Source organism: Alosa pseudoharengus, unplaced genomic scaffold (genome assembly GCF_046254945.1).
Source record: "Alosa pseudoharengus isolate Yale_2024_CS ecotype anadromous, Long Island Sound unplaced genomic scaffold, YU_APseudo_1.1 YU_APseudo_1.1_scf_16, whole genome shotgun sequence".
NCBI classification, from domain to species: Eukaryota; Metazoa; Chordata; class Actinopteri; order Clupeiformes; family Clupeidae; genus Alosa; species Alosa pseudoharengus.
In genome coordinates, this window is record NW_027468630.1 from 30,789,722 (window position 1) to 30,804,857 (window position 15,136).

The 15,136-nt window shown below is 40.4% G+C and overlaps 2 protein-coding genes across 4 annotated transcripts in view; one reads left to right on the plus strand and one right to left on the minus strand.

The window, feature by feature from the left end:
- Positions 1 to 7,217, minus strand: part of nedd4a (NEDD4 E3 ubiquitin protein ligase a) — a 33,804-nt gene extending 26,587 nt beyond the window's left edge. Inside the window, exons 1-4 of one of the 2 annotated variants that reach the window (XM_076287707.1) lie at positions 6,940 to 7,217; positions 5,937 to 6,010; positions 1,552 to 1,630; positions 1,394 to 1,432 (exon numbers count right to left, since the gene is read on the minus strand). In XM_076287707.1, coding sequence (XP_076143822.1) covers positions 1,394 to 1,432; positions 1,552 to 1,630; positions 5,937 to 6,010; positions 6,940 to 6,990 — 243 coding nt within the window. In that variant the 5' untranslated portion in view covers positions 6,991 to 7,217. The remainder of the gene's footprint in view (positions 1 to 1,393; positions 1,433 to 1,551; positions 1,631 to 5,936; positions 6,011 to 6,939) is intronic. The other variant, XM_076287705.1, reaches the window with a different exon arrangement.
- Positions 7,218 to 12,177: 4,960 nt separating this feature from the next.
- On the plus strand, positions 12,178 to 14,866 carry sdr42e1 (short chain dehydrogenase/reductase family 42E, member 1). Of its 2 annotated transcripts, none has more exons than XM_076288212.1 (3): positions 12,178 to 12,196; positions 12,659 to 12,723; positions 13,203 to 14,866. In XM_076288212.1, exons 2-3 carry the CDS (start codon positions 12,662 to 12,664, stop codon positions 14,299 to 14,301), a joined length of 1,161 nt encoding a protein of 386 aa, XP_076144327.1. In that variant the 5' UTR covers positions 12,178 to 12,196; positions 12,659 to 12,661; the 3' UTR covers positions 14,302 to 14,866. The 2 variants fall into 2 exon arrangements, with proteins under 2 accessions (XP_076144327.1, XP_076144328.1); XM_076288213.1 differs by lacking the exon at positions 12,178 to 12,196 and adding an exon at positions 12,227 to 12,344.
- The last annotated feature ends 270 nt before the right edge of the window (positions 14,867 to 15,136 follow it).

Consider the following 15,136-nt stretch of genomic DNA (forward strand, 5'->3'; position numbering starts at 1 on the left):
CACATTTGCAGCAGAAACCTCCATTTGGTTACTGTAGTGTCATGCAATAGCTAAGACTGCAAAGACCAGACCTAGACCAGATGTGCATATGTAGAAGCTTTCTTTTGCCTGTTTTTAATTAGAAAAAATTAGCTGATAGCTTTGGAAGTGGACAACTCTCATGAGGTATGCTACTTTGGTTACATTTTATTCAAGTAAAATAAACATGGTAGCGAGTTGAGGTGGAACCACTCTGTGAATATTTGATGGGGTGTGTGACACTACATAAATACTTCCTGGTGAAGGTCAGAAAAAAAGAACACAGTTTAACTTGTGTTTATAACAAGAATGACACTGCCAAGACATTTGGAACTCCCTGTAATGATTCCTTTACAGGGATATAGGACACTTGCATTGCCTACAGAGGTCAGAATCGCTGACTTTAGGGATGTTTTCCTTAAATTTGCTTATATTGGTAAAACTAGTGTAAATACACTACCATTACATTATGATTATACCAGTGGCCAGCTGACACCTCTCTGAGTTTGGTAATGGGGTCAGCCACAGAAGAAAGAAATCCCCTTCACAAAGGCATATATACTTTAATATTTAACCAGCCAGTATGTTTACACAGCCATATGCTCACAAGTGGTAAGCATCCAAAGCACAGGTCAAAACAACGAACTAAGCACTGTTCAGACGAAGCCCTCTAGTGGTGCTCATAAGAGACAGAGGCATTAAAGGTAAACTATGCAGTATTGGCAATTTCCTTACTGTTTTCTCGGTTTTTGCTTCTTTTTCGCTGGCTTTGTCATGACGAATGTCTGAGAAACTCCATCGCTACCTTTTTCTAGCCGGTGCCTGGCGTGTATGTGTATTTGAATGCAGTAAAGCAATTTGTTACACTCGTTATACTTCCTGACACTGAGGCCGTCGGCCCGCCGGCCCACAGTTGCAAGGGTGGTTTTTCCGCTCACAGGCGCTAGGAGGAAGCGAGATGGCCACCATTCAACCCGAAAAAAGTCATAGAACCATTCCAATGACTCTGAAGCGGTTAAATGAAGGTAAATTAAGCGAAAAAACTTGCATATTAAGCTAAAAAACCTGCATAGTGTGCCTTTAAGATGTTGTCTTGAAGCACACTACTACTATTACTACTAGGCATGGTGGATGGATACATTTAAGTGGTGTTATAAGCTCTAAAATGGACAATGCTTAATACAAACAAGAAAAACACAATGAACAGCATAAGGGATCATAGAGGGTAAACAAGACTTAAGTGAGGCCAGTTAGGGGTTAAGACTAGAGATAGCATGCTGAGAGACTGAGGAAAGGTAAATTGTTTCCATTCAGTGCCTTTTTCCATGACATCACAACACAATACACATCAAACCTAGGCTGATAGTTTACTTACCCTGAAAAAGAATTCTTCATTCCATTTTGGGTCCAATGTCTAATAGGTGAGGAAAGAGAAAAAGATAGCTGCATTTATTTATTATTTTCTGCTAAAGTTATCAGCTATGTAAACAGCCATCTTAATGTCAAGTTGCAAAGTTATGACAGCCAACTGACCTTTTTAATTGTCTTGGTCTGAACACTTGTCAGTTCACCATTGATGGCATCATAGAGTGAGACCCTTGTATATGGATCACTGGATGAAATACAATAGAAAAAAGGGTTTTAATAACATCTAAATCACATCTTGCATCATCACATCATTAAGTGTCAAAGGATAAATACTTTAGAAGATGTTATTCCAAAACAGTGATGAACCAAACAATTTTTCACCTTTCCCTTAGGCTGAAGAGCAGAGCTAATTGGGTCAAAATAGAATGCACACTTGTAATATTTGCAAGGGAAAAGGTTTTTAACAGCACCATTTTTTTTTTATTTGTTTCTGACAGTCACTAGATGAAAATGCTATACTGGCTTTATTCTTCTAACCTTATTCAGATAAATGCATTCATACAAAAACAAAAAAACGAAATGTTACGATAGTAGAGAAATCCCTCCTTGCACATTGCACTCCGACAGAGATGTACATGTTTTGTACACACACCTTGAAATTTACATTGACATTCACTGTATTTTACCCACTACCACACTAAAGTACCTGTCCTGCATATCCAAAATAATGGAACACCACTAACCACTCGGTGAGTTGCACAGTTTTGAAAATGAACGTTAAGGGTTGTTTTAGGACATGTTTGAGTAGCCTAGCCTACAGTATGCCTGTTGGCAGCCACTCTGAGTAGTCAAAGGCGATTCAAAACGAGTCAGAAAAGTCGAGACAGGACCAATCGTCAAAATGTCGGTGTCCACCACTCTAGTTCATCCAAAACAAACCAGAAAAGGGACTCAAAGTGCTAAATACCAGAATTTTCCTTTAAGGGAAAGGTCATTCAACCACCTACACTATATATTCTTTAAAAGCCTAGACCCGCTAGCCTAGAAATCTAGACGCACCCTAGCGGCAGCAAATGTAATTTGATGCCAGGATAGTCTCTAGCAACCCTCCGTTTGCTTGCGAGCTGGAAAAATTAAACTTTGATAAGGCCGGTAGGTGGGCTTAATATAATGATTGATGGCATAGTTGCAATACTTGAAAACAAAGATGATGGATGTTGCTGTTGGCGAACAGCGTGACACAAGTTAAGCTTTTTTTAAGTTGGCAAAAGTTTTGACTAGCCAACTAGCTCCGCTGGTGGGAAAACGTATGGGACTCATGAGTTGTAGCACTATCCTATTGCGTGCAGAGGGAATTTGAAAGACAACCGATTATCCTGCCCCTCGGCCTGAGCACTGCAAACGGTGAGTCCCCAGACCCTACATCTTAATGTGGGTCTCGCTCGTCAGGCTATAGACCCGCTGTATGCGCATTAACAATAGTTGACTACATCCCTTCCCCCATACCATTCACAATACATAGTCCTATATTGTATAGGTGAGCCAAGTATACAGCTGATATATTTTGGCCTGTAATAATAAGGGAAAACCAACAGAACATTTTCTTAAAGTCTACTACATCTTGATCTTGATCTATACCTTGACCATTAATTAGTAGTCCCTTCTGGCCCATGGCCTATTTTGGGGATTAACTGTGCTAAGTTTGATGAAGATCCTTCAAACTGCTTCAGAGATATGCAAACTCTACATTCCATTTACAAACTCTGCATTTCCATTTACCTTTGACTCCATAACCTTGAGTAACTAATCAGTTCATCAATGAAGATCCTACAAACAGCTCTGGAGATATGAGATCATCATCATGTCATGGTGGTTCATTGAGATATCGGTAATTTTTTCTGTTACGGACTGGTATTGTAGGCACGAGATTCTAAATCAACATTAGGATCCCTATCTTAACCCGGCACATCGTTGCGCCAAGTGTGATGCACGTCTTGTTCCTATCTTACACCATAATTTTACTGCCAAGGGTTTTCAGGCTATATTTGGGATTGTAACCCCTTGTCAATAATGAAAGTAAATAATAAGGACGTAAAACATTTGGTCTGTTTTGTCGTTGCCTACGAGTTCAAGTACATCCAGGATGTGGCTAGGCTGGTATCCAGGATTTTGCTAAGGAACAGTATCCAGGATGTAGCTAAGATAGTATCAGAGTCTAAAATTGGTGACATTACACCTGAGATGGTTGAAACGGAGCAGTAATTAGCAGAACACCTGCAGCCAGCATCAAAGTCAATGGCACTAATGGCTCTGAAGTCTCACGCATCGACTGTGTGAGACACGCGTCTTTGCATCCCCGATGTAATGCTACAATTTCATTATTAAATACAAGTTGAACTGAAGACAGAATCCGTTCATTTTGTAGGCTAGTTTGCTGGTTAGCCTACACATACAGATAACTTGATAGGCTATGCATAGCGTTTCAAGGTGGGACAATGTTTTGCTTTAAAACGAGCTAAATTCAAATTCACGTTGGCATGGAATGTTTTATTTGCCAAAGAATAACCGAACGACCAAACTCATTTAAACTAGCATACTACGCACGCCTGTTAGAGACTGACTGAAACTAAGTAACTTAAACAAAGATAGAACTGGGAAGGAGGGGATAATAACCTACTATTAAATCGCATAAAATACATACAAAAGTGAATGGATTGCCTTTTTCATGAACATGGCCTAAAATAGCCTTATCATCACATAACCCTAATGGACTACTTATTTGTTCTAAGTTTGAGTTTGATTGAGTCTGTTTAAAAAAAAAAGTTTACTATCCACTGTTCATACTTTAGGAATGGAGAGGGGTTTGTATTGTGTTAAAAACGTTCTCAATGTAAAAATTGAGTTTTTTGCTACTTTAATTAAATGTTGTAGTTGTTACAAACAAGGTGTTAAGGATTCGGTAAGGCTAAGGTACCGAAAAAAGTATCGTTGAATACCGACACCGAACCTCAGGCACCGGCACCGGTACCGATGTTGGTTCAAATGTGATAGGTACCCAACCCTAGCTAATAATCTAGCCAAGAGTACCGAGACCACACTGAGCACCATAAATGGATTTCTAGATTACACAGTACTGAGGTGTTAGTGCACTGGACTGTACTGTCCACCCAAGGCCAAGGGACAGGTTGTTAGCTACTGCCATTCCAGCTACAGGTATAGCTACAATTAAGTGAAGGTCAACAGATGCACAACTTTAGGCCACTTCAATTCAACATTCTCAAGACCAACACACAACAGAGCAAACTTCAATACACCTTAACATACACCACAACTTGACACTTACACTACTTCCTAAATAACATATGTTGACAAAACAAAAAACTCCCGCAGTTTGCCCTGACATATTTGAGAAGTATCAAATGTTTCCAAAATATTGTGACACCGATTATGAAAGCAGTAATTATGTGGGTGACCTGATATTTAAGGTTTTTGTTCCACCCAGATTAGAACTGTACCATGCTCTTCTCAGTAAGGTCAATGTAAAATCCCCTAGCCTGGAAGATAGTTAGATAGATAGATAGATAGATAGATACTTTATTGATCCCCAAGAGGAAATTCAAGGAAGTCCAGCAAACCACCATTTAGCCAGAGACTTTCTAATGAGGAGACACAGCACTCAAAAAATCCTCCATAGAAATGCATGGCGTTAGTTTGTAACGCCAATATGGCAGCTGTCTACACATATCCCACCCCTTCCGTGGCAAAACGTTGGCATGTGAATACATTGAGCCAATCATGTGCTGTGTTGTGAATACATTGAGCCAATAATGTGGTGTGTTGTGAAGGCATGTGCCAATCATGTGTTGTGATCTCACCGCTGGAGCAAGATTGGTGTCGTGAAGCCTTGCGCACGCGCATTTCTGCCGAAACGGATGCCCGATGAGTGCCCAAAAAGCGTTGCAATATGGCCGTCGAGTCGAAGGACTTGCCTAAAAGGACTATGATTTAGCCAGCTGCTGGCTTGAAAATCTTTTTCACTTACTTAAGATACAAAATAAAATTCTGTTCTCATGGTTCCATTCCATTGTAAGCATTGCTTTTATGCTCAAATCTGTTGTTATCAAAGGTCTTTTAGGGAGTCTTGGTGACATTAAAATAGTTATTAATAATTAGTTTTTGGTTTATCACCAATAATTTTGTTAAGCATCTGACAAGCTTGAATCTGAATCAGTTTCCCACTACAGAAATGCTGCAATCTTTTTAAGGTCAGTTACATGCATACATTGGGGGGTGGAGAGCTATATAGACCCTTTTAATCTGATTCTAAAGGGTTTCTGGTCGAAATGTGCAGATACTTTGAAATGAAAATGATTAGGACTTCGGCGTAATGCTCTACAAAATGTTGACTTGTTTGTTTGTCCCCAAGTTGCTATTAGCTCAATGTTGTTTTTCTGTGCCACCGAAAATGCCTTTAAAAAGCCCACGTTTGTATGCAGTTGAAGGGGTCTATAGTTGGATAAACAGTTTTGGCTACTTGACTTGACACTCACCTTGCACCTAGAATGTCCTTCTTGGCCAGTCCAATACCAGCAATGACTTTGACTCTGATAATTCTTGCTTCATCCTGTTAAAGTACAGGGAATGGGGTTTGCCTTGAAACAACATATGAGTACTTGGACAGTATAATTCAAAATAATTCAAAAATGTGTGTAATGTCAAGCACTATTGATGGTAGAGTTCACCAAACCACATCCCATAAACATGCAAACACGCACGTTTATTACTATTGTGAAATTCTAAAGCCTTGCTTGAAGTGTAGTGGCGCAACACCATTGACTCGCCACATAACGTGCCATGAGTAATCATCACATGACTGATAGTCTACAGATGGAAAAAGTAGACTATATGCTACTGTCATTTTTGGTTAAGTAACCACACAGAATTAACGTCCTTTTACCTAGTACAATTTAACTCTACCATGTCCACATCCACATGACAAAAGGTAGGCCTAACGTTAATGGTAGCTAACGTTATCTAGATTACTCAGGAATCAACCTGGACATACAATTTTGGCAACCGTGACCCTACACCGACATACTATACCTTAATTGACGTAGCACTAAATGGGTCGTGTTAGGTTGTCAGCTAAAACCGATAACAACGCTGAACATTTTCAACATAATAACGTTACATTCCTGACAGAAACGTAGGTTAGCGTTGTTTCAAAAAATTGTATAGCTACAATACTGTGGATGCTGATCTGCTGGCTTCCGAGTGTAATAAAAATGCAACGCTCGCTGCCCAGTGCTCACATAAAATCGTGGTCTGACTAGTATTATCGAAGTTAGTCAGGCTGAGAGAATTCAACTTATCAACCTAACGTCGTTTATTGTTAGCTGGCAAGTTAGCCTTTCATATTCAACGAACAGGTAACGCCAGCATCAAGTCTTCATGATGACTTTAACTTTAATGTTATGAATATAATTAGCTCACTTAAAAACGAATCATGTAAACAAGCTAGCTAGCTATCGCTAGCTAGTTTACTTACGGTACCTCATCTGTTTGAAGACCTCGAACCTCGGGAGGAATTCCAGCCATATTCATATTCCTGGGATTCGGATGTCTTCAGTAACGATAATGAGTATGGTGAGGAAGGTAACAAGTAATGAATGTATTAATGGATGTGCTGCCTCTCCCCCAAGCCTTGTGAAGATAGTGTACTCAAGATGTAACTTGAGAATAGATATATTGGCAAATGTGTCGTGGTTTCAAGGCTAACAAGCTTCATCCTGGCTCCAGTTTCCTTCCGCTTGCCACGCCTCCACGCCCTAGTTGCGTACCGCGCTGATTGAAATCGAAATTTGTGTGTGTGTGTGTGTGTGTGTGTGTGAGAGAGAGAGAGGTTAAGAGACAGAGGAGAAAGAGATGACTAACAGACTATATTTTCCAGGATATATCTTCGCACCTTTTTTGGCATTCAGAGAATAAAACGAACCGGATGCAGACTGCATGATTTAGGCTATCAGCTAAAGACAGCAAAGACATCACGTACTGTAGGCCTACTGATGACTTAAAACTTTATTTACTATTAATTATATCGTCAACACGTCACTTTTATTTGTTTTACTTATGGGTACAGGCCTATATTATTTTTTCTTAATCTTTGTCCAGTGGGTCAATCCCCAGCTCAGTAGAAATCTGCATTTTTCCTTCCACATATTGAATGGTGGTGGACCCTCTGTTTAGGATAACCATCACCCCATTTCCAGATTGTCTTGGATATTTGAATATCTTGTTAACTAAGGATGGACTGCACTACAAGGATGGGACTGCACTACATCCTGCACCACTTCTACTCCCCATGAACATACGCCAGGGGCCTGATTGTGGACTTCAGCTCGGCGTTCAACACAATCATCCCAGAACTCCTCTATCAGAAGCTCACCCAGCTCACAGTGCCTGCCTCCACCTATCAGTGGATCAGCTTCCTGATAGACAGGCAGCAGCAGGTTAGACTGGATAGCGTTATCCTAAACAAGGTCCATCAGTAGCCTATACGTACTCTTTTGATCCTGTGAGGGAAAAAAATGTTCTCTGCATTTATCCCAATCCGTGATTTAATGAAACACAAACAGCACACAGTGAACACACAGTGACTTGAAGCACACACTAACCAGGAGCAGTGAGCTGCCTGCTACAGCGGTGCTCGGGGAGCAGTGAGGGGTTAGGTGCCTTGCTCAAGGGCACTTCAGCCGTGGATGTGGGCATGGGAGAGCAGTGCTCAACCACTTCCCCCACCCACATTTTTCCTACTAGTCGGGGAACGAACACTGGCAACCCTTTGGTTACAAGCCCGAAGCCCTAACCAGTAGGCCACGGCTGCCCCCACAAGGCCACGGCTGCCCCCACATCAGTACTGGCGCCCCCCAGGGTGTCCTCTGCCCGCTGCTCTTCTCCCTCTACTACACCAACGACTGCATCTCGGGGGACCCTTCTGTGAAACTCCTGAAGTTTGCAGACGACACCACCTTCTTCTGTCTTCTTACTTAGGTGGAACCACTGGTCAAATGGTGCAGTCAGAGCCACCTAAAGCTAAACCTACAGAAGACGGTGGTGATGACAGTAGACTTCAGAGCATGGGGGAAACCAAGACCCACTACATATTCATTGTTATTTATGTTTTTATTTGAACTAAAAACCCTGCCTTATATTTAATATTATTTTATATTATAAGTTTAATTCCTTTTATTTTTAAAATTTGATATTTTCTTTTAGTCTATTTTTTACTCTTAAATTCTTTTTGTATGTACACTGAGAGCAAAGGTTAACCAGAGTCAAATTTCTTTGTTGTACACAACTTGGCCAATAAAGCTGATTCTTAAACAACAAAAAGTCTTGTGCTGTACTATTCATTGACCTACCTAAAGCATTTGATAGCCTACAGTAGCCTAGATCATCATCTTCTTCTATTGCAGACTGCAAAGTATAGGCTAGGTCTCACTCAGCGGCACAGATGTGTTGAATGTTTTCCAATTATTTAGCTGGTAGACACAGTGTATAGAATTGCAACTCTGCCTCACAAGAGCAGAATAAATGCCAACCCTATTCTTTGTATTCAGTATTCAGATCAGATGCACAACTATGTGGAACAATCAGCTGTGGAAGTTTTGTGGGGATATCTATTAGTTAAGATTTTTAGCCTATTCACCTGTAATTTATCCCCTCAAAAGCATATAATAGACATAAACGGGGTGATGACACACAAAAAGCTACTACCAATGCAATGCTATTACTTATTTTCTAATAGGGTGGTATACCTTGCCACTATGACACTTATTCCCCTCAGATGGTACCAACCAACCCCTCTGGCTCAAGGACTAATGGGGGGCCATACAATAAAATAATTTGTATGTGCACATTTAGTGACCGTACACCCATCGGCCTGTAGATGGTAGAGTTGAGTGAAGGGTTGCAGGTAAGGGATGGTGAGAATTTGATATGTGGACAGGCAAACCAAACACACACACACACACTCCCACAGAAGGGCACACTCCCACAGTGGCACACACACATAGGCCTACCGGTACCCCCCCCCCCCCCCCCCCAAAAAAAAGACAAAGACTGAACTATTTGGCCACAATTCCCAATGCAACCCGGCACTGAGCTGTGCTGATGTTTATGCTAACCTTATCCTTATGCTTTGCTTTGAAATGCTTTTTGCATTTCATAGATCTGAGATAGCAACAACATCTGGATGAATAAAGTATCTCTATCTATCTATCTATCTACCGGTATCTATCTATCTATCTATCTAACCATTAGGCTAAATATCTCAAAATGTTTTACAATTTTTCTCAGTCGCTTTGGTGCTTTTCTCACATCACTATTAACATTTGCACAGCAGTTTGTGCATTTCTCAAAACAATTAGTGCAAACTGCAAAACCTAGTGGATAACCTGCAAAAGCAGGTCACTTACTCAAAATGGATAGTCCATTCCTCAAAAGCAAGTATTTATGTCAATGAAACTGCCAGTGTCATCAAAATGAGAAGTCTTGACACCATCGTTTATGAACAAGATAGTCAAATGGCTTTGTCATGTTTTCATTATGGCAGTTTATTCTCTCAGTGTTTTCCAATGCAAAAAAAGGTCAGAACTCTGTGTAGTTTTCAAAACAGCACTATACAGTACTTGTACAGCCATTTGAAAAGTATACAGTAAAGTTAGAAATTGTTGTAGTTAGGGGAGTAAGTGAGTACAAGACACTGAATACGTATACGTTTCACATTTTTACTGTATATGCTCTTTGCAATTCTACAGCATTGTGACAGAATTTGAAAAGTAGTTCACCAATTTTGTATGTAATGACTCAAGCAATGAAATTAAGACTAGTTTTATTGGGAACAACTATTCAGCATCATAAGTATAGTTAATTTTGACTGACATGACAAAGCAACTGATACATGTCCAAAAGCATTTGCAATTTGTTCAGAGGAAGGAGAAATTGCTACTATGATGTGCACAAATGAATAAATGTTGTGGAGGTTGAACTAATAGTTATGAGAATTTTCATTCTGATCTGAGAAAAGCACCAAAGCGACTGAGAAAAACTGTAAGCAACTTAATGCATGGAAATCAAAACTAAGACCTACTTCATATATGTGTGCTTTTGCTTTGCACTATTTTCAAAGTTCCCTATCTTTTAAGACATTATGGCTTTATAGCCTAGCCTATATTATTTAATTATTTTTTTAGGATGTGTTCGGTAATTGATGAAAAAAAAAATGCAGTGCAGTGGTCTGAACATGATGATATTTTCACCGGAGTCAGACATAAATCAAGACTGACCATCCTATGACAATATGTTTGTGCACTTGATGTAACTGTCAGACTTAAACCTCACTGTAGTACAACTACATTAGGGAACTGAACTTTACTTACTGACTCACATGCCACTTCAACATGCCAGCAGGCATTATTAGGCCTCTTGGAAAAAGTCTACACGCAACGAGCACATCATGTTTTCTTCCCACTAGAGCACAAACAAATAATAGCCTATATACATATTGCAGCCAAGCGGCGGTCATATAGGTTTAGTCAGATTTAGTTTTAGTTAGTTTGTTTTTCTTCTTGAATTTAGTTTTTTTTTTCCTTCAGTAATTTTATGTCAACGATTCCCGGGACACTGAAAGGTGTATGGAACTTGGTGGGCATGTAGCCCCACAAGGATGACACGGAACCATTTGTTTTTCATTTTGATCCATCGCCCTCCCGCCGGACTGGACCCCCATTGCAATTCCATTTCATGAGGGACTGTACAATAAATTAATATATGTGTACATTTAGTGACTGTACACTAGGCATGCACACACACAAGCACTCATGAACACACACAAACACACATATAAAGACACATGCACACACATACAGGCACACACACACACACACACACACACACACACACACACACACACAAGCACAGACACACACACACACACACACACACACACATACACACACACACACACAGGTATGCACACATTCACATGCACACACTCATAAACACACACATGCATAAACACACACACACACATACACATAAAGACACACGCACACACACAGACACACACACAGTAGACAGGTACGCACACACAGACTCACATGCATACACACACACAGGCACGCACACAAGCACACATAAACACAAACGCGCACACGCACGCACACACACACACATAAACACACACACACACACTATCACACACACATGCAGGCAAGCAGGCACACACACACATAAACATAAACACAAAACACACACACACACACACACACACACACACACAGACACACACACACACACACACACACACACACATTACCCCCACACACCCACTCGCAAGCGAACACACACACACACATGCAGGCAAGCAGACACACACACACACACCATTAACCCCCCCCCCACACACACACACAGAAGCACACATTTTTAAACACAAAAGCAAACGCACACATGTACACACTCATTTCATACACAAAAGTTGCAAGAGTAAGGGATGGAGACAAATTGACAATGATTTATTTTTGCGGAGAGAATAGTGAGCATATTTTGTACCGCTTTGCGGTACATCTAGTTAAGCATGTAATAGTTGAAATAGAAAAGGTTTATACGCCCACGTAGGCTACCCAATCTCACTTTCCCTCCAGACCAATAAGCGACGTAAAAGAGCACATAGGCCTACATTACCGCTATCGCAGATAGGGGGCATCCCACGAAAAAGTTACTGTCAAGGAAGTGATGCCCCTGGAAGGTATGCTTATATTACGTGTGGACTTTTTTTGTGTTTTAACTACTTTCAAGTATTGGATCTATGCCATGGTTATAAAAAAAAATTTTCAGAATTTAGCCAAAAACGTATTGCGTTAAAATGCTGTTAACTGACAGGTCGAGACGATAGGGTAAGGCTATTGCAAAACTGATGCCTCCTATCCATAGGTTCAGCTGCCTACATTTTGCATAGCCTTTGTATAACTTTGACTCAGTTTGAAGTTTGGCTAAGCTGTTACGAAATCTCAGGCCACTGTCTTGATTTAGTGATCTATGTTATAGGCTAGGATTGTTATTTTGCAGAACAATGTGACACAGTAGCCTAGACTATATTGATATTAATGTTGTACGTTTACAATTCATGCATTATTAATGTCTGCAGATAAGTAGACTATCTGAAAAGTATGGGCTATTTGTAAGAATTTCGTTCTTTTATTGTCAAAAGACTATGGAAAGTACACAGACTGAGACATTCCTTATCACTGGAGGAGGAGGATATTTTGGCTTTCGGTAAGTAGTCTACTGAAGCTAAATACAGCTATTTCTTCTGTCCTTTTGTCCCTTATTGTAATCGTTAAAGTATTCTCTGGTGAGATGGTCTTCACCGTCTCCTTTCATTATGGTCCATTTTAATAGTCAACAAAAACCACAAGAGGGAGCCAAAGTAGCGATTTTAACAGTCATCAAAAGGAATTGTTCTGTTTTTTTACATATTGGCAGAATGATTAATAGCGTGTAACAACGTATCCAGTAGCCTGTAAATAACACTAATTTTAAGTCAGTCAGTCATCTAACAGCTGAGCTACACCGGAATTTTTTCCCCGAGTGTATGCGCCACTATCACATCAGCAGGTGCAGCCAATTTCATTGATTATAGTGGAAGCTCGGCGAACGAAACGCTTCAGTTACGTGTAGCCTGTCTGTAAGACACAAATTGATTTGTGTAGCTGTTATGCTTATAACCCTGGCATTTTGTTTTGTTTTCACAGTCTTGCATGCAAACTTTACAATAATGGAGCCAAAGTTGTTCTGTTCGATGTGCAGCCCCCAGGCCAGGACTTACCAGAGGGCATGGTGTTCCACCAGGGAGACATTCGGGATTATAACCAGGTGCTGAAGGTAGTCTGTGGAGTAGATTGTGTGTTTCACATAGCCTCTTATGGTATGTCGGGGAGAGAACAGTTAAATCGACAACTGATTGAGCAGGTGAATGTGAAAGGCACTGAGAATGTCCTCAACGCCTGTATAGAGTGCAGTGTTCCCAGAGTAGTCTACACTAGCACCTTTAATGTGGTCTTTGGTGGCCAAGTTATCGAGGGAGGGGATGAAACTCTTCCGTACCTGCCTCTCCATCTCCATCCTGATCACTATTCTAGGACGAAATCCCTTGCAGAGATGGAGGTGCTCAAAGCCAATGGCACTGCACTAACAAATGGCCTGGGTGTAATAAGAACCTGTGCCCTGCGCCCAGCTGGAATATATGGCCCCGGAGAGCAGAGACATCTGCCAAGAATCGTGGGCTACATTGAGAGTGGAATCTTCCGGTTTGTGTATGGCGATCCTAGTAGTCTGGTGGAATTTGTCCATGTTGATAACCTGGTGTCAGCACATGAATTGGCAGCCAAGGCCTTGACAAAGGGGGAGGGATACCGTGCCGCCGGCCAGCCCTACTTCATATCTGATGGCAAGCCTGTAAACAATTTTGAGTTCTTTAGACCTTTGGTGGAAGGTTTGGGGTACACATTTCCTAAAGTGCGTTTGCCTGTGTCTCTAATATATTTCTTTGCATTCCTCACTGAGATGGTTCATCACCTAGTGGGCCCCATCTACAACTTTCAACCTTTGCTTACTCGCACAGAAGTCTATAAGACTGGGGTGACCCATTATTTTCGAATGGAGAAGTCCAAGAAAGAGCTGGGGTATGAGCCTCAGGAGTATACTCTAGATGAAGTTGTGAACTGGTTCAAAAGTAAAGGCCATGGCAAAAAACAAAGAGCTTCCTCAACAAAACAGTTCATCTTGGATGTTTTAATTATAGTTGCCTTTGTAGCTGTGATACTCTCATACCTTCCTGTCGTTGGACAGTGAGTTTTAAATTTGACAGAAACCAAGAATCTTTTGTCTCCGGCATGAAAGCAAACTCATCCTGCATAGTGTACTTAAACTTAAATGGGCTAAAAGTATTGAAGTATTTCTTATACTTAAAAGTACTATTTGGGGCATGACATTTTCTGACACATTTCCAAACCTTGAACAGAATTTATGGCTACCTCTTTTAATCAGATGATGCCTCCATCAGTTCAAATGTTCACATGTTTTAAGGTGTTTATGGTGTTACTAAACATCTCTGATGCTTGAAGAATAAACATTTTAATTTCTTCCATATTCTATTTTGTATCTATTGATTTTATGATTCAACATTCTTAAATAGCCTTTAGTGTGATTGTTGGATACTGATATTGATTAGGCTATGTTGATAAATAAAATAACTGAGAAATAAAATGGCAAAATGGCTATTTCAATCTGCAAGCAAGATTATCTGAGTGGGTTTTTGTGGTGAAGAATATGTGCACAGGTGTGCATCTGTGTTTGGAAAGGGGTGATGATGTTGATTAATGGTCTGTCTATCAATAAAGATAACTTACAGAAAGTGGCTGAAGACTTTGTGTTTTTCTATAAGAAAATAGCCTGCAGGGTAAAGGATGTTATTTATACAGTTATAGTGTAAATAGCCTCTAGCCTGCCTGCAATATTGCATTTGCAATTTAACACTTGAATATTATCCAGGACTATATTGTAAGACCGATGTTAAAATGTTTCAGTTGCGCACCTTTCAAAAAGCAAATATTTGTTTGTTTTATGTAGACTCCGTGTTATTGAGATATGGGAAGCAATAGCCTATGCTTTTTCTTTTAGCCGAGGG

Excerpts from the sequence above, each read along its gene's own strand:
- sdr42e1 (XM_076288212.1), top strand. The coding sequence starts at position 12,662 with ATGGAAAGTACACAGACTGAGACATTCCTTATCACTGGAGGAGGAGGA. Across the intron at positions 12,724-13,202 it reads GGAGGATATTTTGGCTTTCG|TCTTGCATGCAAACTTTACA; the intron begins GTAAGTAGTCTA and ends TTGTTTTCACAG.